Consider the following 20,343-nt stretch of genomic DNA (forward strand, 5'->3'; position numbering starts at 1 on the left):
GCAACTCAGCTCTTGCCACCATACCGGACTCATGTGACTGCAGCTGATAGGGTGCCAAATATGAAAGAGAAGAAAATGAGAATACGATGGTGATGGAGATTTCCCTATCAATAGCGTTGTCCTGCGTCGTTTGAGCATCGCTTTTCGTCGTGACTGACTCAAGCTTCACGTCGTTGACGACAGAGAAGAGCCCAACTGGTCTTCGACTCTATGGGCTGCTTCGTCAATGCTTCTGTCATCCCGAGATAGCAAGGCTTGATGATTATTATTTCGTCTCGTCCGTCCTCGACGACGAGAGAAACCAGGAGGATGGCTGCGTAACAAACTCAATTCGACCTTTCTGACGCGCGGCCATCATGTATTGAGTGTGGCGATACAAAGTGGGATAAGTAAGATACTCTGGCAGATCTGCATGCTACCGGTGTCCGTCTCTTGTCTTCAGACCATGCCGTCTCGAGCTTACGTACTTGGGGTGGTGACAGAGATGGAACAGGACGGGAGGCTCCACCGACATGACGTTAACATGGAAGAAAGCTGTTGCTGCTCAGTAGTCAAAGTGGACGACGCTCGCCAGAATTACATGCTGCTGTTGCGTCGCACCACGGCCCGTGTGATGTGACGCGCAGCTTCATGCAATGTACATGGCACTGGCAGATGGCAGACGATGTCTCGCAGTGTGACAGTCTGATAGACATGGACGCGTCAATGATGGTCGGCGCCACGTGCAGCTACTTACAGCTCTTCCATCCTACTCCTGGTCGATGGCGTCGCCGCGTCCCTCACGAAGTCTTCGCCTAACCGATTGGAGCGTTGGTGAAGTTGAAAAGCGGTTTCGGGGGAGGCCTGGCCTTGTCAGGGGGAAAGCCAATGAAACTTTGATAACCTAATCGTAAGTACGTACCCCGGTAAGCCTATCGATGGGCAGCGATGATTGATCAGTGGTAACTGTCAGACTGGGTGAGGGAGGTGGTAACTGGGCGCAATCACAGGGCGCCCTCAGCAATTTAGCAGATAGCCAAATGCCAAAAAGTGCACTGCTACCCCGGATTCTGAGGTGGCAGTTGGCTCCACCTAAATGGGGCCTTTATCGACCGAGTCTCGGTTGATTGCCTCGTGCCTTTTCTTGCTCCTTTTCTCAAAACCCCTGTCGTCTGCTGAGCTGTCTTTCGACTTACGAACCGACATCAAGCTCTTTCGCGCCCACCGTGTCTATTCGTACCTCTCTCAATCTTGGTTCCACCTTAGCCGACCTACGGGCCATGATATGGCCTGGGTATTAGCTTGAACTCAGGCTCGCTCGAGCCGATTACTTCGTGTTCGTGTTCCCTCAGCCCACGCGCTGCGCTGCGCTGCTACCTTCGATTGATCACGACGACGCCGGCCTTCACATCGCCACGACCGGCCTCCCTCCGATTTGCGACAATCGCAAAAGTCGCCCAACATGACGCGCCGTATAGTGAGTACTGCTGCTGCGCTTGACGACGAGAAAGAGACCATACTAACGATGCCTTTGCTCAGGTACGGACGATAATCCAGCTCACCGCGGTGACGCTTGTGACGTTCCTCGCCGTCTTCTTCCTCGACCGAAACTTCCGAGTTTTACCAAAGTCGATGCACCACTACATGCCGCAGCATCACCACGGCCTGATTGTCACGGATATCACAGTAACGAAATGCTCGAGCATAAACGTCTTCACATCCTGCAACCTCGACACCAACAAATGGCACCGAATCGAAAAGGACCTGTACCTGGGCAAGTCATGGACCACCAGCGCATACGTACACGTCGCACGGAAGAAGGAGGAGGAGCTGCTACCAGAGGATAAGGTAGTCATGGACGTTTCCGTCGGCCGACTCGACCCCACGACTTCTAAGAAGGGAGAGGAGGACGAGAGGTGGGAGAGCCGACCATACGGGTTGTGGGTGAAGCGGTCTTCCAACCAGAAGGACAGCGACTCCAAGAAGGCCGTTACAGGCATCGATGTCCTGTTTGGCGACGACGCGGTTGAGGCTCGCGATGGCTGGCAGATCACCGGAACGCCCTTGCTGCTCCCGCTCAACGAAGAAATCCCCGTCACCCACATCACTCTCCGGAGAGGAAGCCAGAAGGAGCCTCACAAACCACAGCCGCGAATTCCCGAGAACGGCAGGTTCAAAATCATGCAACTGGCCGATCTCCACCTCAGTACCGGCGTCGGCAAGTGTCGCGATGCCATGCCCGAGGGCTACAATGGCGGCTTGTGCGAGGCGGATCCCAGAACGCTAGATTTCGTCCAGAAGATCCTCACCGAGGAGAAGCCCCATTTGGTCGTGCTTAGTGGAGATCAAGTCAATGGCGAAACTGCTCCTGATGCGCAGTCGGTGAGTGGCGTTTTCTCTGTCTGACTGGGCGCAAACTGACTTTACTAGGCAATCTTCAAAATCGCTCAAATCCTCATCAAGATGAAGATCCCTTACGTTTCAATCTTTGGAAACCACGATGATGAGGGATCGCTTCCTCGCGCTGCTCAGATGCAAATTCTCGAATCGCTACCATATTCTCTGGCAAAGGCCGGGCCCGAAGAAATCGATGGTGTTGGCAACTACTATGTTGAGGTCCTTGCTAGAGGCAAGTCGGACCATTCAGCACTCACCCTCTACATGCTCGATTCCCATGCATATTCTCCCGATGAGAAGAAGTACCATGGATACGACTGGATCAAGCAGAACCAGATTGAGTGGTTCAAGAAGACTTCTACCAATCTGAAGAAGGCACACAAGGAGTACAGCAAGGTTCACATGGACCTGGCCTTTATTCACATTCCTTTGCCCGAGTACAGGGATGCCGATCTCGCCGTCAAAGGCGAATGGAAAGAGGGTGTTACAGCACCCAACTTCAACTCTGGCTTCCGTGACGCACTCGTCGAGCAGGGCGTCGTGATGGTCAGTTGTGGACAGTAAGTTCCATCCTCAGCCCTTGAAAGAAAACCACAACCTAACCTGGTACAGTGACCATGTCAACGACTACTGCTCCCTCTCGCTAGACAGCCAGCAGAAGCCAGCCCTCTGGATGTGCTACGCCGGCGGAGTCGGCTTTGGCGGCTATGCCGGGTACGGAGGATACCACCGCCGCATACGTGTATTCGAGGTCGATACCAACGAAGCTCGGATCACGACGTGGAAGCGTGTTGAGTGGGGCGACACCAGTAAACGGATCGACGAGCAAATCATTGTTGAAGCGGGCGGGCCGATAGGCATCAGAGAAAAGAAGGCATGACAGAACTTCTCTGACGGTCTATTCGAAACAAAGATGGGGAACAGAAGAAGCAAGAAAAATGAAAGAAAAAAAGAAGAATGAAGTGCTGGAAAATATTTGGAGTTTCGGGTCAGGTTAACTAACAAACGGTGTTTGGGTCTGGCTCATCAACAAGAAAGTCTCTACAGGGAGAAAAAGACTTTCAAAGGGGAAATTCATAGCATGTATTATTTTGACTTGTCAAACTGTCTGAAAGCATCATCTCTTGGGTGGACAGGCACAACGGCAGATTGAAGGCTGAAGTATGGAAGTGATGGATGGGCGTCGGGACGGAAATGTGTACATGTATGTATCTCTATAGGAGACATGACGGCCAACTTTCCTCTTTTTCTGATCTCGTTCTCGTTCTCTTGTGGGTGTATTTGTGAGTCTTCTCAATGTGGGTAGTAGCCGGGGAGACTGAGTTGCTCGGTCAAGACATATACGGCTAGGTATGGATTACACTTCCAGACCAGACGATGCGGTTGGTGGATCGAGAGGGCTCCCAGGAAGGGAGATGACTTTCGTCCCAGCCCTAGGACTCAAGACGAGCTCGGACTGGCTCATATCCTACCTCAGGTAGGTATATTAACTTTAGGCAACCTCAGGAGGTGGCGCGTCGTCTGACATGCGCGGGGGCTTCAATGAGGTTTAAGAAGAGCTAGGAGGTCAAGCGGGTGTGACAAAGGCCCAACTGATCTCGAAGGCCACCTTACTGGCATTCTTCACCTATCACCGCAGGCGATGAGGGAGCCAATGGCTGGGTGGTCATAAGGGGCACCGGTGGAATCCAAAGATTCTCGGCCCATCGTGAACCACAATATAACAGGGTCCTCGTCAGAATATCTGACCGGCAGGTTCTATCGCCCTCGTGGTGTTGCATTTCGGAATAACATCCATTCCGTCGGGGGTGGTAGGTTTGCTACCTTACACACCGCACAGTGTCGAATTTAATCACCTTCTTCGCTGCCACCGATGTCGTTGGGTATATATTTCGAGCAAAAAGCTGAAGGTCTAATAAGCGCTGTGGCTTGGGAGTGTGTACCCACGACATGCCACGCCATCACGCGCGCAACCCCAAGGTTTTGGTCGTGCAGTGGGACGAGGTGTGGGTGGGTAAGGTGAGATGAGGCTGAAAGTGTGTTTTTCCACGCCTGAAGGATGCCACCATCATGCTCTCCGGAAGCTTCGCACAGGGCATGTGTTTTTGTGCTATTTGGACCTTTATTCTTTACCTGTGTGAGATGACTAGATCGTTGAGACAACTTGTCTGGGTACACGATATTGCAGATGTATAAAGGAGACTGGGAAAAGGGGCGATGAGGGCTCTCCATGCATTGTGTCATTCGTCTTCTCATCCAGGTATATGTGGGACAAAGGTGGCCTTAGAGGTAGGCAGATTGCCATAGACCTCCATCGAGCTGCAAGACAGAGGTGTGGTTGTCGGGCGTCCCACTCACACTTGCTCCTGCCGAAGCTGCCTCTCGGGTACGGCACCCAGCGTCTGGGCCCCGGTCCCGGGGAGACTTCATCAGAACGGCCTACGCCTTGATGCGAATCTTACTCTTAGATTTGCCCTTGTTTGCTATCATAATCTTCCCAATTATGGTAAATTTGATAAAGAGCGTCGGAACTTTGGACATTTGCATCGAGAGATTTCTTCAACTAGCTCAGGACGGTGGTACGGACGACATGGCCACTGGACATACATACCTCTTCGTCTCGTTCTCGGCTTGTTCGTGGCGTCCGCTTCAGCTTAAAGTCCGTGGAGATAGTTTGATGCTCAGGGTTGGGATAATTTCTCGTCGAATATTCCCGCATCTCGGCCTCTGTTTCTTACTTAGAAGGTCGGCTCAGCAGGGAGCTGGCGGCTGTTCATTCAAAGGCAAAAATCTTATATGCCAGCCATTTGAACCCTTGAAAGCTGAGGGTTTCAGGCCACTATCGCGAAAAGACTGCCTCATAATATCTTCGTTCCTCAGTACGCCGATTTCAAGTTGCTCGGGTGATTCGATATCGCACATCGGTTCTGTCCCTTGCCGCGCTCCCTAGCCGTCAGGCATATCGAGGCTCTAAGTACCCTGTTATCGAGGAAATCCAGGATTGCATTAAACTAGCAATAAGGCTACCGTGGGTGGTCTGGACTGGCTCATTTTGCCTCAGCTTGTGCCGTTAAGTTGGTGTCCGACGTGGAAGTAGGTTGGCGCTAGAACACGCTGTCAGCAACCTTCTGCACCTCTTTGGTCGGTTTGCTCGGTCTGCTTAGATTGCCGTGTTCGTTGATATCTCGATTGTCGTGCAGGAAGTGACGGTCTCAAGCTACTTACTGTTCCATAGGTCTCGAGGTAAAAGAGGGTAGACTCTTCGAATCAAGATATCGAGTCCATTGTTTGGAAACGTCTCACAGGGGGGCTTGTCGTGAGGATGGGGTGACTTACTCGTAGTCCGTCACTTTGTCTACTGTTGTTAGAGCTTATTCGAATCTAAGCTCGGAGATTGCCTTGTTATTCCAAAAGGTGAAGCAGTTCAGTCGCCTGACTTCCTCCGCACGCGCCCTCTACGATACGCGGCAGGACTCCCGCCATCGTAGCTCTCTACCAAATCATTTTTCGCCTCGCCATATCATAGAGTAGTGATAGGTTGTCTTTGACACCAAGGTACTTACACGCATCTGCGGCGGTAGAAAGTATAATGCGTTTGACACCGGCGCCAGACTCGGCGGCACTGTGTATGAGCCTCACTTCCACCAAGCGAAGCCACGAGAGTCCCAGAACCAAGGAGTGCTCTACACAGTGCACGATCCCGATTTCCCAGGGCGAGATAAGATTCATGAGTTGAGAGGACTGAGGGCGTCGTGTCGTTCTAAATCGCGCGTCTGTCAGCCACAAAGTTGGATCAGCATCGGGGGAGGGAGGAGAGTTTTGAAGAGCTTTACCTCGCATTTCCTGGAGCCTTAAAACGTGTTTTGCCCGTCCGCCTCTACACCTCGACCTTTCTTCCCTCTCCATACTCGTTTCCGTTATTCGCGGATCCATCGCTTCTTCGTGTGTATCGTCAATCTTTGCTTGATTTTCGCCTTGGTTCTTTCATCCTCGATAAGCCCTGTCAAGTACTTTGGTAAGCTTCGTCGGCCATACAACTATACCTCCCGGAAGAGCATCTCTGACCTCACCTGCATTAGCTTCAATAGCTAGAATAGCTCAACGCACAACTGCTTTTGCACTTCGTTCTCCGTCGCTCGCCAAGTAAGCTTCCTAGACCATGTCCTTACCCATAACGTCCCTCGTAGATATAGCTTCTGTACCAACATGACTTGTCTCCTGTCACTCTTCTCCCACAACTTAGCTTCGCTGTTCGTACGTGAATAAACAACTGACCTAGAAAGACAGTGTAAACCACTCGAGATTGTCATCATGAACGGCACCACTAAAGCTCCCGATGCTTTCCCGGCCCCCAACCAGTCGCAGCTGGAGTCGTTGCCGGGTCTGACGCCGCCGCAGCAAGTCCCTGCCCATAATGGTGCAGGGTGGGAATTTCTCCAGGGGATGAACATCACCCTGCAGGGTCATTGCGAGTGCCTGGGTAGACAAATGCAGACCTGGAAGGGCTCGTACTCCCTTGACTCTCGCTGGGATGCTCAGCAAAAGCTCGTTCCCCAGTTCCCAGGCCAGGGTGCTAGCCATCAACAGCCCGAGACTCAGCTGAAGGCACAAATGGAGATTGCTGGGGCGCAGCTTGAAGAAAATAAGAAGAAGCGCAAACGTGATGGGCAGCGCCGGAAGGACAGAAAGCTCGAACATCGGCAGAAAGAGCAGCAGCAGCAGCAGCAACAGCAACAGCAACAGCAACAGCAACAGCAACAGCAACAGCAACAGCAACAGCAACAGCAACAGCAACAGCAACAGCAACAGCAACAGCAACAGCAACAAGAAGATGAACTGCTGCAACTGCTGCAACAACAACTGCTGCAATACCAGCAGCTGCAACAACAACAACTTCAGGCCCAGCAGCTCCAAGCCCAGCAGCTCCAGTCTCAACCACAGTCTCAACCACAGTCTCAACCACAGTCTCAGCTTCAGACCCTGTCCCAGTCCCAGCACCAGTCCCCCCAGTCCCCCCAGTCTGCCCAGTCCCAGGGTGCAGACCACTGGAGCGACCTGGATTGGCTCGTAAATTCCAATCTCGGGACCGCCGCCATAGGACAAGGGCAGATCGACCTGTTGTTCGACGAAATGGATGGGTCCGACAACACGCAACAAGAGCAAGCCCAGGCCTTCGACGAGATGATCATTTCGAGCGTTCCTCCTCCCAACGTTGACGCTCCAGAGCCATGGGTTCCTCCACCGCCTACAACCTTCGAGGATGTGTATCGCCAACAAGATAAGGAAGGTGGCGTTGAACTCGGCCCTTATTCTGCCATGTTGTCTGAATGGGAGCATTCAATGAGCGGTCGTAGCTAAATGCAGTATGGAGAGCAACGATACTGCACCGTAGCTTGCCCCTTTTAGCGTCTTTGGCGTTGTTTCCTGTAAGTGATCCCGAGTTCTGTGGCCTGGGTTGTTTTCTCCTTCATTCAATGATGTTGCGTCTGCTACCTTACGGCTTAAGCCGCTAAAAAGGAGCAAAGTCTTGTATATTAGTAGAAGGATATCTTCGTCTTTATCTACCAGTTGGACCTAAAAAGGTCAATGGCGACATCAACCTTTTGACACGGGAATGTCTGAAAATGCCGCCCATTTTAAGAAGTTAGCCATATATTGGGTCCCATGATGGCCAATTTAGCATATTTATCCGCAAAGTCTGTTCCCACGGCGATTGCGGTTCTCCAATCTGTGAGCTTCACTTGGTTTCGAAAACCATACATGTCCCGTAGCTGAGCATTATCGACGGGATTCATAGCACCACGGAGCTTGGCTGCCCGGGTCCCCGTCAGCCGGCTTTGGTCATGATAGGGCGCAGGCAGACAGGCATCCTGTGGTTGAGCGAACTCTGTGGGCTGAGGTACGGAGGGAATGCCTGATCGATTCTGCTGGGCCACGTTGATGAATGAAAGGCACCACGATCTGTTTGGTACCTCGAAGGAAGTTGACGTGCTTAGTCATTCCGTGATTAGAGGTTGGACCTTTTGGGAAGGACTTCGGACTTGGAGTCGACAGTCTCAACTGCACCGGAGGCCCCACACTTCGGCACACCAACCGGGCGCGGGGAAAGTGACGACATGTGGGCTGCAGACAGTCCCTGTCGTGATTTCTAAGCAAAAGAAGAGTGAAAGAAAGCCCCGCGCCCTTTCTACTGCAAATTGCAATGGAGGGGTCACTCTGACGGAAGCAATCGTGCCACGGTACCACGGTATTCGCAGACAAGAGCTGTCAGACAGTGGCCCAGCCTGCCAGCTTCCACGGACCGTGTGTGGGGCGCCCGCCTGGATTATTAAGATGATGGCAGCTTACATAGCTCTCGTTCACAGAGTGAGGGGTTCGTATAAATGCACCCAAGTGGCGTCGAGCGCAGTGGCAGGTGGATTAGTATTCAGTATTTAGACCCAAAACACAACTTCACTTTCTGCACATCGCGGCGACATCACGTAAAACCTCCGTTCAACACTTGCATCGTAAGCATATGACATCTCGGCTAGGACAATTGAGTAAACAAATCTTCAACATGGCTGCCAAGACCAAGACCGATATCCACTTGTACACCACCGGTACCCCCAACGGCATCAAGGTGTCCATTCTCCTCGAAGAGCTCGGCCTGGAGTACCAGGTCACGCCCATTGACATCTCAAAGAACACTCAAAAGGTTGGCATCTCAGAGACCTCCATTTGTTCAGTAGCCTGAGGATGCTAATGCACGAGTGCAGGAGCCCTGGTTCCTGGAGATCAACCCCAATGGACGTATCCCTGCCTTGACCGACAAGTTTGAGGATGGCAAGACCATCCGCCTGTTTGAATCGGGGAGTATTTTGCAGTACCTCGTCGACCGCTATGACAAGGACCACAAGGTCTCTTATCCCTATGGCTCGCGCGAGTACTGGGAGGTGAACAACTGGGTATGGTCTACTTACACATGACCATGAGTGCCGTGAAGCTGACGCAAGAGATGTAGCTGCACTGGCAGATGGGTGGCCTTGGTCCCATGCAGGGGTAAGTTGCCTCTCACTTCTGATGAGATGACGGCGAGCTAATGAGTATTCAGACAAGCCAACCACTTTAAGCGTGCGCCAACTCCTCAATTGCTTCCGTGTTCTTCTGTTCATAAACTGACTCTCGCACAGGCTACGCACCCGAGAAGATCCAGTACGGCATTGACCGTTACACCAACGAGACCCGCCGTCTGTACCGCACCATGGACACAGCGCTCGCGGCGAACCCCAGCGGCTACCTCGTCGGTGACCGCGTGACTATTGCCGACATCACCAGCTGGGGCTGGGTGGCGGCGAGCAAGTGGGCTGGTATCGACCTGGACGAGTTCCCCGCGCTCAAGGCGTGGCTGTTCAAGCTGGTGGAGAGGCCCGGCTTCGAGCAGGGCCGCCACGTGCCGTCCAAGCACACGGCGCTGGACCACTTCAAGATGACGGATGAGGAACTCGACGAGAAGGCCAAGGGGGCTGCTGCGTGGATTCAGCAGGGGATGAAGGATGATGCTGCCAAGAAGTGAGCGTGTTAGGTGCCTGGTGATGCTCAAGGGAACGGGCCGTGAAAAGTACCGATGAACAAATAATGCAAAACAAAAAAGAAAACCATTGGATTTCCAACTATGAGCATGTTGGTTTCTACTGACTAATGAAGGATATCGTTGCAGAACAACGCACAACTGCGAGTCGCGCCAGAACCGCGACCTTCATCAGTCTGGAGACCGGCCTTGCATTCAAGCTCAAATGAGTTCAATCGGGTCGGTTAGCTCAGTTGGTTAGAGCGTGGTACTAATATTTCATATGAAATGTTGTGTAATGCCAAGGCCGGGAGTTCAAGCCTCCCACTGATCACATTTTTGACAATTTTGAAAAAATTGCCGCTGGTGCAAGTCAAACATCATCAAAATACGGTGTTTGGGATGGGTTGCAAGCTTCGTTGGTTGGAGTTATGTTCCAGTTGCCCTTTTCTTTTTCTGTTCATTGTGCTTTTGAGACGAAGGTTCGACCGACCGTTGGCGCTAGTCCTCTTCTCGGTCCGTGTCTGTGGAATCGGACTTAGGCTGTCACGTGCACCTATCGAGCTTCCTCATCGGGCCCGTCTCAGTGGCGCCCAAAAATTCGGGCCAATTGGCTCTCGCCCCTTAGCTGGAGGACAGAAGGCGCCAGGCTGAAAGATTCCTGTTCAGTGAGGGCCCTCCCATACTATTATTGCAACGGTTCCATATAAAAGTTCCCTTCCCTCAACCATCGAAATCCACAATCACCATCACACCACCCTATTCCCTCTGACTGACAGCTTGCTTGCCATCGCGCATCAGTCAAAATGTCGTGGAGAAACCAGGGAATCACGGGTTCCAACAACATCCCTTTGGGAAAGCGCCGGTTTGGCGGCGATGATGGTGGTGAGGAGGAGTTCCAGGAAGCTCCCCCCAGCAATGGCAACGGAGAGCTGAAGCGCGGTCGCAGCCCAGAGCCTCGTAAGTCTTCGCATTGCATCATGTTACTCCTACTATAGCAGATGCTAACGTCGCTTCCAGGTACCGATGCCGATGGCCCTCGCCGCAGAAAGAAGAGAAACCGTTGGGGCGACGCGTCCGAAAACAAGGCTGCCGGATTGATGGGCTTGACGACGGCCATCACGGCGAACATGACCGGCGAGCAATTGGAGGCTTACACCCTTCATCTCCGTATTACGGAAATTAGCCAAAAGCTTCGCATTGACGACGTCGTTCCCGCGGATGGAGACAGGTACGTTGTCCACGCGTGTCCAGCAATGCGCAGCACCTCGCTAACTGCCACTGTCTACAGATCACCCTCTCCTGCTCCCCAGTACGATAACCACGGTCGCCGTATCAACACGCGCGAGTACCGATACCGCAAGCGCCTCGAAGACGAGCGCCACAAGCTCATCGAAAAGGCCATGAAGACTATCCCTAACTACCACCCGCCACAGGACTACCGCAGGCCCACCAAGACCCAAGAGAAGGTCTACGTGCCTGTTAACGATTACCCAGAAATTAACTTCAGTATGATTGCTAACCCTCTAACCCTAACCAAAATTTCTTGTTTCCCTTGTTCCCTGCCTGGACTCTGGCCAAGCTTGTCATGCATCCTCCAGGTGTCTTGTCAGACCTGGCCTTGTTTGGAGACTGGGACCGTCATATAACTTGCTTCACCCTTTTGATACAGACACTAACGCTTAGCTCTCGTCGTAAAGTCGGCTTACTTATCGGACCCCGTGGCAACACTTTGAAGAAGATGGAGGGAGAATCCGGCGCCAAGATTGCCATTCGCGGCAAGGGCTCAGTCAAGGAGGGCAAAGGCCGTTCGGACGCAGCTCACGCCAGCAACCAGGAGGAGGATCTTCACTGTCTCATTATGGCCGATACAGAGGAGAAGGTCAACAAGGCCAAGAAACTCATTCACAACGTCATTGAAACCGTAAGTTCCCCCTCCCCCCTTTTCAATGACGATTGGCAGCGAATGCTAACATCTCTTCTGCTAGGCCGCCTCCATTCCCGAAGGACAGAACGAGCTCAAGCGTAACCAGCTTCGCGAGCTTGCTGCCCTCAACGGTACCCTCCGTGACGACGAGAACCAGGCTTGCCAGAACTGTGGCCAGATCGGCCATCGCAAGTACGACTGTCCCGAGCGCCAGAACTACACTGCCAGCATCATCTGCCGCGTCTGTGGCAACGCTGGACACATGGCTAGAGATTGTCCCGACAGACAGAAGGGTGCCAGCTGGCGCAATGACGGCGCCGGCAGAGCTGACTCGGCTGGCCGCATTGAAGGCGGAGACGCTGTCGACCGCGAGTACGAGGTACGTTTTTCTGCATTCCTTATCCACAACCCCAATACTGACTTTGCGATAGCAACTCATGCAAGAACTCGGCGGCGGCTCAGCCGGTGGCGCTGCACCTGCACGCATCGAAGCCGGCCCTGGTTCCTACAATAACAACGGACCCAGCGGCGGTGATGCGAAGCCCTGGCAGCGTGGCCCTACCGGTGGACCTGCTCCTTGGCGCAGCCGTAACAACGACTCACGCGATGATCGCGATCGTGGTGACCGCGACCGTGACGGTGGTGGCGGCGGCGGCGGTGGTCCTGCACCTTGGGCTCGCGATCGCAACCGTCGTGATGACCACGGAGGCGGCCACGGAGGCGGCCACGGCGGCTACGGCGGCGGTGACCACTATGGCGGTGGCGGCCAAGGTGGCTACGGTGGTCAATCTGCTGGCGCTGCTCCCGGTGCCGCTCCCTGGCATCAGCCTCCCGGAACCCAGAACGGCTACGGTGGCTATGGTGGATACCCGGGATACGGTGCTCCTCCTGGCATGGCCGCACCGCCATCTGGCGCCCCTCCGCCGCCTCCTGGTGCTCCTGGTCTTGGAGCTCCTCCAGGTCTAGCTGGTGGCCTCAACGCACTCATCCAGCAGTATGCCGGAGGCGCCCCTCCCCCGCCTCCCTCGGACAATGCTCCTCCTCCGCCTCCCAGCGACCAACCTCCCCCACCTCCCCCTGGTGCCTGAAGTGGTTTGAGGGAGCTAGGAGGTAGATCAGACGACTAACTTTGATGCCAAGCTCGCATCTGCACACCAACTACGTTGACAACTAACGCTCAACTAACAACCAAGGATTCATATCATGACTTCCAGGGTTGGACAAGTGTTCGCACCTACGCATCAACGTGTTTTCTCTCTCCTGAGTATTTGAAGACCCCAGTGTGGGCAGCAAGCACTTAACGCAAAAAAGCAGAATCAACAAAACAGCGGACACAAGAAAGCAAATTGTACGATAGAACGGGAACGGGAATTCTAGTGGACACTAATCCATAGGCTTATTTTATGCATCGGTGCGTTTGTTTTATAGCCAAAAGATGAAGTTCATCCCAATTGAGGAAATCTAGCCTGTCCACGTGAAGTTATTTGCGACACACTTGAAAGTTCAAAGCGCTGTATCGGAGTCGGATCCGAGTGCTGGAGAGGCAGAAAGAGCAGAGAGTTCAAGATGACTAGCCACCCAAGCTGTCACCGAAACTCTGTTTCGTGACGCTACGATCTCTTGATGTCCAACACCACTCCAAGTCCAATCAAATTTCAACGGGCCAAGATTGAAGAGAGCCAGTCGCAAGTTTTCTGGGCGAGGTTGCATAAGTTCCCCGCATCGATGACATTCGCCTTGCATGTGAAGTGGGTGGGTGGGCTACCTGAGGCTCGAATGGAGGCCGCCGTTGGCGCTCTAGAACAGAGCATGGGAGCTTGGGCCACCTAAGATACCATACAGCAGTACCTAACAGCAGCAGCAGCAGCAGCCAGCTCCGGCCCACTGCACATCATCCCAGGCCAGGAAGGTGCGCCCAGTGTCTGTCCCAGATCTGGCATGACGCCTTCCCACACCCTGAGCGCGGCGTTTCCACCTCCAGCCTCCTTCGTCCTTCATCCCACCTGCAGAACTTCCCTTCTGTCGGCTGACAACTTTGCTCCGTTGCCTTTGTTCGCCTTTTGCCATTTCTCGTCAGCTTCCTCCGTGACCCGTTCGTTTTCCCCGCTGATCGACTGCTATCGTTGTTTCGCAAGGGTTTCCCAGGCCCATCCATTGCTTGCGCCTATATGCCCTGTAACACTACCTAGTCGCAATTATCTATCGCTTTGCCTTATCTGAGCTTCCGAGGGTTCGTTCACGCAACCCCTCTACCGAGCAGGCTCCGGCCATCTCCGCAGCCTTTCCTCCGAGGACAAAGCTGGAAGACTCGGAGCTTCGTAGCCTCTTCGCATCGTCTGGCAGGACTCGAGATCGTATCAACTACATTGCGAAGCTTTCAGCGACGCGGTCAGGAGTATTCCATCGGGCAATCCCAGCAACACTCGGTAGCAATGGCTGCCAAGAACCCATTCGGGTTCACGACAGGTCCGGTCACCTTCTGGCTGATTGTCGTCTACGCGGCCTTCCTCGTTCCCCTTGTCTGGATTCACGAATCCGTGCCGTCTGTTCCTAGCCACAATCCTTACACTGGCGTCAATGTAACCGAGGCATGGCAGGACTTGACGCACATCACCAAGAACTACCACCCGTACAACAGCCGTGCCAACGATGAGGTGGGCGCATACCTCTTGACCCGGATCGAGGAGATCTTGCAACGCAATGGAGTCGATTATTCCAAGGAAAAGGATGCAGGTGGCGTTGTCTGGCCTCAGGACGCCCAGTGAGTAAATTCCGTGTGTTCGTTCTTGTGCCGAGAAAACGTGCTGACTAGAGGTTGCTGCAGTGGCACACCAGCACTTCCACGCGAAGATGCCGTTGAGCGTGCTTCGACTGGCCCCCTCGTAACGGTCTTCGACGACATAATCTCAAATGTGACCTATGCTGGCACCTCTGGCCCACTCGGTCAACCTGGTACTTCGGCCCATGCAACCTACTTTGAGGGCACAAACAAGCTTGTATACATCCGCGGCACAGAAGACGAAGATGGTGAATGGTGGAAGGGCAAGCGTGGTAACATTGGCCAGGGCGGCGTTCTCGTCAATGCTCATTACGACTCGTAAGTGGTATCTTTGCTGCGCCAGGCCTTCATGCTGACAGACGAACAGAGTCTCCACCGGCTATGGAGCCACTGACGACGGCATGGGTTGTGTAAGCGTTCTTCAGATGCTCAACTACTTCACTTCTCCTGGCCAGCAGCCCAAGCGTGGAATCGTACTATTGCTCAACAACGGCGAAGAGGATGGCCTGTACGGAGCCAGAGCCTACCACTACAGCCCTCTCTACTACTTCACAACCTCATTCGTGAATCTCGAGGGTGCCGGCGCGGGAGGGCGAGCCATCCTCTTCAGAACCACTGACTTGGAGGTATCCAAGGCTTACGCCAACGCTCCTCATCCCTTTGGATCCGTTGTTGCTGCAGACGGCTTCAAGCTTCGAGCGATTAAGAGCGAAACGGATTACAAGGTGTGGGTCGAGAACTTTGGCCAGCGCGGCCTCGATATCGCATTCTACCGACCTAGAGCGCGGTACCACACTAACCAAGACGATACCCGACATGCCTCGCAAGAGAGCCTTTGGCACATGCTTTCCAACGGCTTGGCTGCTGTTGATTCGCTTCAGCAGACTTCGGGCTCCTTCACCGGTAAGCGCAATGACGGAGACAAGAAGAAGGTTTCAAGCGGTTCCGGAACAGAGGGCGTTTGGTTCGATATGTTTGGCAAGGGATTCGCCACTCTTGAGCTTCGTGGCCTCTTCGCATGGACATTGACCCTGCTCATTGTGTCTCCCCTGATTTTGGTCCTCGTCACCTACATCCTGTCGAGGCAGGACAAGTACTACTTCTTCTCGAGGAAGGTCAAGATAGACATTGACGACGAATCGGTCCCTCTTGGCGGTTGGAAGGGTTTCTTCCGTTTCCCCTTGGCCCTTATTTTCTCGGGCGCGATCACCGTCCTTTCTGCCCTCCTGGTTCGAAGACTGAACCCTGAGGTTGTTTCCAGCAGTCCTTATGCAGTGTAAGTCCAAGTCAACTCCATTGAACGTTTCCAAGCTGATGCTTTACGCTATAGCTGGGCAATGACTTTGTCTGTGTTCTTTCTCGTATTCTGGACAATCTCGCGCGGCGCCAACGCCGTCAGGCCGAGCGCTCTTCAACGCGGTTACGCCCACATTTGGCTCTTCATCTTGAGCTGGGCTATCCTCGTTGCTGTTACGACCGCCGCCGACAGATTCCAGATTGCTTCGGGATATCTCTTTGCGTTCTTCCATTCCGCCGTCTTTGTTGCGACGCTCATCACTCTCTGCGACCTTTTCGCGCTCCCGAGCAAGCGAGCCTACGCAGAGACGGCTCACGACGATCAGCAGTCTAGGGATAATATATCCGAGGTTCCCAATTCTGATGCTTTGATTTCTCCGAGTCCGCACGAGGAGGGAACCACTGAAGAGCCCACGGAAACAACGCCGCTTAGGAGTGGCGACAATGGCAGTGGAAACAATGGCACAATACGCACGACATTCGCAACAACCTACCGGCGCTCGCTCTCTGCCATCATGTCCAACCCAGATGACGACGACGAGGAGACTAAGGAAACAAGAGAGAAGCAACCCTATGAGAAAGAACAACCGTGGTCAGCGAAGCTCCCATCTTGGACCTGGTTCTTCCAACTCCTTCTGCTCGCTCCGATCACCATCATCGTCTTCCTCCAAGTGGCTCTGTTCATCACCTCGGCCATGCAGTCCATTGGCGCCGATGGTGTGGACCCTTTGCTTCTCTATACCGCGATTGCCGTCTTCAGCATCATGATTTCTTTGCCTCTTACTCCATTCATCCACAGGACGAGCTCCCTCGTGCCGTTGGCCCTGTTATTCATTTTCCTCGTCAGTCTCATCTACAACCTTGCCGCTTTCCCGTTCTCCGCGAACAACCGCTACAAGGTCAAGTTCATTCAGCACTTGGACCTGGATAATGGAAACTCTTCAGTTTCGATTCTCGGCCTGCAAAAGTACGCCCGCAAAATGATCAACGAGTTACCATCTGCGGCAGGCCGGGAAGTCATTTGCACTCCATCAGCTGGCTTGCTATCTGATTGTCGATTTGATGGATCTGCAGTGTTGCCCAGACTGCCTGAGCTTAAGAGCACCTCGTCTTCCGGACTCGTGTCTTCAAAGGATCCATACGCACATCTCGTGACTGTTAACATCACTTACTCGAACTCGACCAATGAGTATGAGCTTTGCATTGATGCCCCAGAGTCAAAGCAGTGTGTTCTCAATTTCGACGACGCTGTGACGTTTGACGTTCGGGAGGGCGCCGGTATCGACTCCCTCTTCAGCACACCTACTGAAGGGGGCATTAACGGCATCACGCTTTGGCGGAGGGACTCGTCTATCCCATGGACGATTGACGTCAAACCAGCTGCCAAGCCCTCGGCGGCTAAGCCCGCGGAGTCAGTTCCCAAGGAGACCCCCAAGGAGCACGAGGAACTTCGGATTCGCCAGGTTCGAAAGTCTACAGGATTCAGCGGAACGATCTCGTGCTCTTGGAGTGATGCCAACGTTCGCGGGACAATCCCTGCCTTGGACGAAGCTTTACAATATGCCCCTGACTGGATCGCCGTCACAAAGCAAGACGTAGGCCTGGTCAAGGCATACAAGCGCTTCAAGGCCTAAGCAGATATTGAAACTCATTTCACTGTCAACTTGGTGAAGTTTAATTTCACTTTGTTTCGTGGGGTTGTAGGGGAGGACGCGCGGGTTCATGGCTAGAGCGATACATGAGAGGCCATGAACCGATGGAAAGCTGGAATAGTGCTTTTCTTCATGGCGGTCGGCAACTGGAATTTTGTTCATTGGATGGCGTTTCGAGAGGCATCTTTCACGTTAGCATGTGATCATGGGGTACAGCATAATCACTGGTGGCTAGGCTGCGGACGGGTAACGAAAGCATGCGTAATAAGTATCAATTTGAAGTATCATTCAGGAAACGCCCCTGTCATTCAAGCATACGGGGTCGAATCGTTTTCGGCCATGTTGCGGAAGTTAGGTATGTGTGCGTATTCCTCGAGTATTGACTATGCCGGGTCTGCGGATTCAGGACCTGCGTTGAGTAGCTTGCCTTACATTCAGATTGAGGTCGCCCTTCCTTCAACCAAGCCCTCTCGATCCTCATGGTCGAGCGGTATAACGCCCTTGTCCGTTAGTACAGAACTTGGTATGAAATTTCGAGAAGTCAACGGATGGAGGATTTCGTAGGGGCCCAGTTCGATTTACGGACTGGGTACCTGAGCTTTTGCTTTTTTGCCCCTTTTGATGCCTTCCATCCATCCCATGAACTGCAAACGATTTAATGTAATAGGGTATCAATTTTTGGTCTCCCGCGCAAGTCTGCTGGCAAGAGTGCGCCTGGTATTAGGCTCTTCTTCTCGTTCCAATACCACTTTGGTATGAAGTAAATGAGACTCCCATCACCGAGCCATCCAGACATTTCCCAGGCTTGCTTCTACTAAACTGCCAGCTTTTCCATCACTCCTGCATCCTCTCATCCTTGATACCACCACCAGCTCCTTCGGCCACCTCCTTGGCGTGATACCGCTCCAGCAGCTCCCTCATCTTGGCCCACAACTCGGCCTCCATGTCGCGCTCGACCTTGTTGTTGCGGCTATTGAGCCACCCAACGTCGAGGTTACCAATGGTGCCGACGCCGTTGGGTTCGAGGGAGGGTCGGGCGACGATTTTGGCGTCCTCGTTCATGACGGGTTGTCGGGTTTTGGGATCCGCGTCGTTGCGGAGCTTGATGATGGAGGCTTCTTCGAGGGCGAGGATTTGGCGCTTCATGTGGACGTCTACTGTGTGCAGGGTGGAGAGGAGGGCGTCCATTGAGGTTTTGAAGGTTTGGGTTTGGGAGGAGGAGGATGATGGTTGGGGGGGAGGAGCGGATGGGTTTGAGGGGTCTGATGATGGGGAGGGCTTTGGGGGTGCGCCGAGGGCGGAGAGGGCGGATGAGGTGTGGGACATTAGGGAGACTATTTGGGTGTCGATTTCGCAGAGTTGTTGGATTCGTTCTTGGAGGGTGAAGGGTTCGTTTGGGGCGTCTGTTGTCATTGCTGTGTCTGCCATTGTTGCGTTTGAGAGCTGATTTCGGATTTTATAGGGAGAACAGACGTGTGCAATTGGTGAGTTTGAGGAGTTGGGAAGAGGACAATATTATGGGTGGATCGTGGTTCTTGATGAGTGTAAAGTAGTTCGTGAGATGAGAGGTTGAGGTGGTGAGTGAGATTCAGTGGGTGAGTGCTCGAGCTCACAGGTGAGCTCCAAGAGGTCGCGTCTGAGTTGAAAAAAGGTGGGTCCGACCACCGGGGAAGGTCGAAGCTCTCTTCCAATGACTGAGAGCGAAGAGGCATACACTATGCCGAGAAAGGCTTAGCGCCATCCTCTCCAGATATTTTCCGCCGCCAACCTTGACCTCACGTCCTTTCCTTTGCAGCCTTGCAGGGGATGAAGGAGCCTCATTTCATCGGGGCCGGACGCGACTTTCGACGACATCTCATCGAAGTTTATCATCAAAAGTCGGAAGTTCGCATCTGCAACACTACTTGCTGATAGTCAACGTCTCCTCAGAGAAACACGCTCATTAGAAACCTGGAGATTACGGCCTCGGTTTCCGCCACGGGTACCCGACCTTGGCTCGACGACGACTCACGATCACGTCTCACCCGCCCGGTTCACGACTAATGCGCCGAGAGACGTGAAAGGCGCATCGCCACATCGAAACCAGAAATTTTCATCTACACCAACTGCGCGCGTTCCAACACTATCAAAATCGTTTTGTAAAAAATGTCGGGAACCCCGGCTCAACCAGGTGCTAGCACCACCCCGGGCGCACCAGCAGCGGCAGCAGCAGGCGCAGCAGGCACAGGCGCGTCGGGATCCTTTTCACAACAGCCTCAGCAGCAGCAGCAGCAGCAACAACAAGCTGCGTCGACGGTACCGGCGACGGTGACGCCTATTCCTGCTCCTACTATCCCGACTAGCCAGACGCCGATCCCGCCCCCTGCGACGGCTACGCCTGCGCCTGCGCCGGCGCCGGCTACTGCGCCCATGTCGAATCAGAATCTGAATCAGATTGTAAGTTGGGATTCCAGTTGTCAGTTTGGTGTCCTTTTTGTGGTTCCTATGCGTCTATATGGGGAGGAAGGGTTGTTTGATCGTTCGGTTGCTGCGAGTGCGGTGACCGTGGCGGTCGACGGCTGGTGGTGATGGCAAGTGCTGTTGGAACCGTGAGAGATGAGATCGGCGGGTGAGGATCGTGTATTCCTTCGAGGGCGGGGGACAGAAGGACAGCAATTGCTTCTTCCATCTCCCGCAAGAATTGCAGAAACAAAACCCATCTCATGGGTAGTTGCCAGTTCACATTTCTTTGTGTGTTTGGTTCTGCTTGCCTTTTCCTCATCCA

General features: G+C 53.5%; 7 protein-coding genes across 7 annotated transcripts; 5 read left to right on the forward strand and 2 right to left on the reverse strand.

The window, feature by feature from the left end:
* Positions 1–1,441: 1,441 nt before the first annotated feature.
* On the forward strand, positions 1,442–3,256 carry CTAM01_03760 (calcineurin-like phosphoesterase; the record flags this gene model as incomplete). The annotated part of the gene is made up of 4 exons (XM_060519791.1): positions 1,442–1,456; positions 1,519–2,361; positions 2,410–2,936; positions 2,989–3,256. The coding sequence occupies 4 exons, from the start codon at positions 1,442–1,444 to the stop codon at positions 3,254–3,256; spliced, it is 1,653 nt and encodes a 550-aa protein (XP_060385212.1).
* Positions 3,257–6,687: 3,431 nt separating this feature from the next.
* On the forward strand, positions 6,688–7,734 carry CTAM01_03761 (uncharacterized protein; the record flags this gene model as incomplete). Its single annotated transcript, XM_060519792.1, has 1 exon — positions 6,688–7,734. The coding sequence occupies one exon, from the start codon at positions 6,688–6,690 to the stop codon at positions 7,732–7,734; it is 1,047 nt and encodes a 348-aa protein (XP_060385213.1).
* A 1,201-nt stretch (positions 7,735–8,935) lies between these two features.
* On the forward strand, positions 8,936–9,931 carry CTAM01_03762 (glutathione S-transferase; the record flags this gene model as incomplete). The annotated part of the gene is made up of 5 exons (XM_060519793.1): positions 8,936–9,037; positions 9,108–9,323; positions 9,380–9,417; positions 9,470–9,489; positions 9,549–9,931. The coding sequence occupies 5 exons, from the start codon at positions 8,936–8,938 to the stop codon at positions 9,929–9,931; spliced, it is 759 nt and encodes a 252-aa protein (XP_060385214.1).
* Positions 9,932–10,731: 800 nt separating this feature from the next.
* CTAM01_03763 (zinc knuckle) lies at positions 10,732–12,940 on the forward strand (the record flags this gene model as incomplete). Its single annotated transcript, XM_060519794.1, has 6 exons — positions 10,732–10,885; positions 10,946–11,156; positions 11,217–11,434; positions 11,626–11,849; positions 11,914–12,231; positions 12,284–12,940. 6 exons carry the CDS (start codon positions 10,732–10,734, stop codon positions 12,938–12,940), a joined length of 1,782 nt encoding a protein of 593 aa, XP_060385215.1.
* A 738-nt stretch (positions 12,941–13,678) lies between these two features.
* Positions 13,679–13,792, reverse strand: CTAM01_03764 (uncharacterized protein; the record flags this gene model as incomplete). The annotated part of the gene is made up of 1 exon (XM_060519795.1): positions 13,679–13,792. The coding sequence occupies one exon, from the start codon at positions 13,790–13,792 to the stop codon at positions 13,679–13,681; it is 114 nt and encodes a 37-aa protein (XP_060385216.1).
* A 492-nt stretch (positions 13,793–14,284) lies between these two features.
* CTAM01_03765 (peptidase family M28) lies at positions 14,285–17,561 on the forward strand (the record flags this gene model as incomplete). The annotated part of the gene is made up of 4 exons (XM_060519796.1): positions 14,285–14,613; positions 14,677–14,949; positions 14,999–15,907; positions 15,962–17,561. 4 exons carry the CDS (start codon positions 14,285–14,287, stop codon positions 17,559–17,561), a joined length of 3,111 nt encoding a protein of 1,036 aa, XP_060385217.1.
* An 852-nt stretch (positions 17,562–18,413) lies between these two features.
* Positions 18,414–19,007, reverse strand: CTAM01_03766 (mediator complex protein; the record flags this gene model as incomplete). The annotated part of the gene is made up of 1 exon (XM_060519797.1): positions 18,414–19,007. The coding sequence occupies one exon, from the start codon at positions 19,005–19,007 to the stop codon at positions 18,414–18,416; it is 594 nt and encodes a 197-aa protein (XP_060385218.1).
* Between the last annotated feature and the right edge of the window lie 1,336 nt (positions 19,008–20,343).

This window comes from Colletotrichum tamarilloi, assembly GCF_030869305.1.
Source record: "Colletotrichum tamarilloi strain Tom-12 chromosome Unknown Scaffold_9.1, whole genome shotgun sequence".
In the NCBI taxonomy this organism is placed as follows: Eukaryota; Fungi; Ascomycota; class Sordariomycetes; order Glomerellales; family Glomerellaceae; genus Colletotrichum; species Colletotrichum tamarilloi.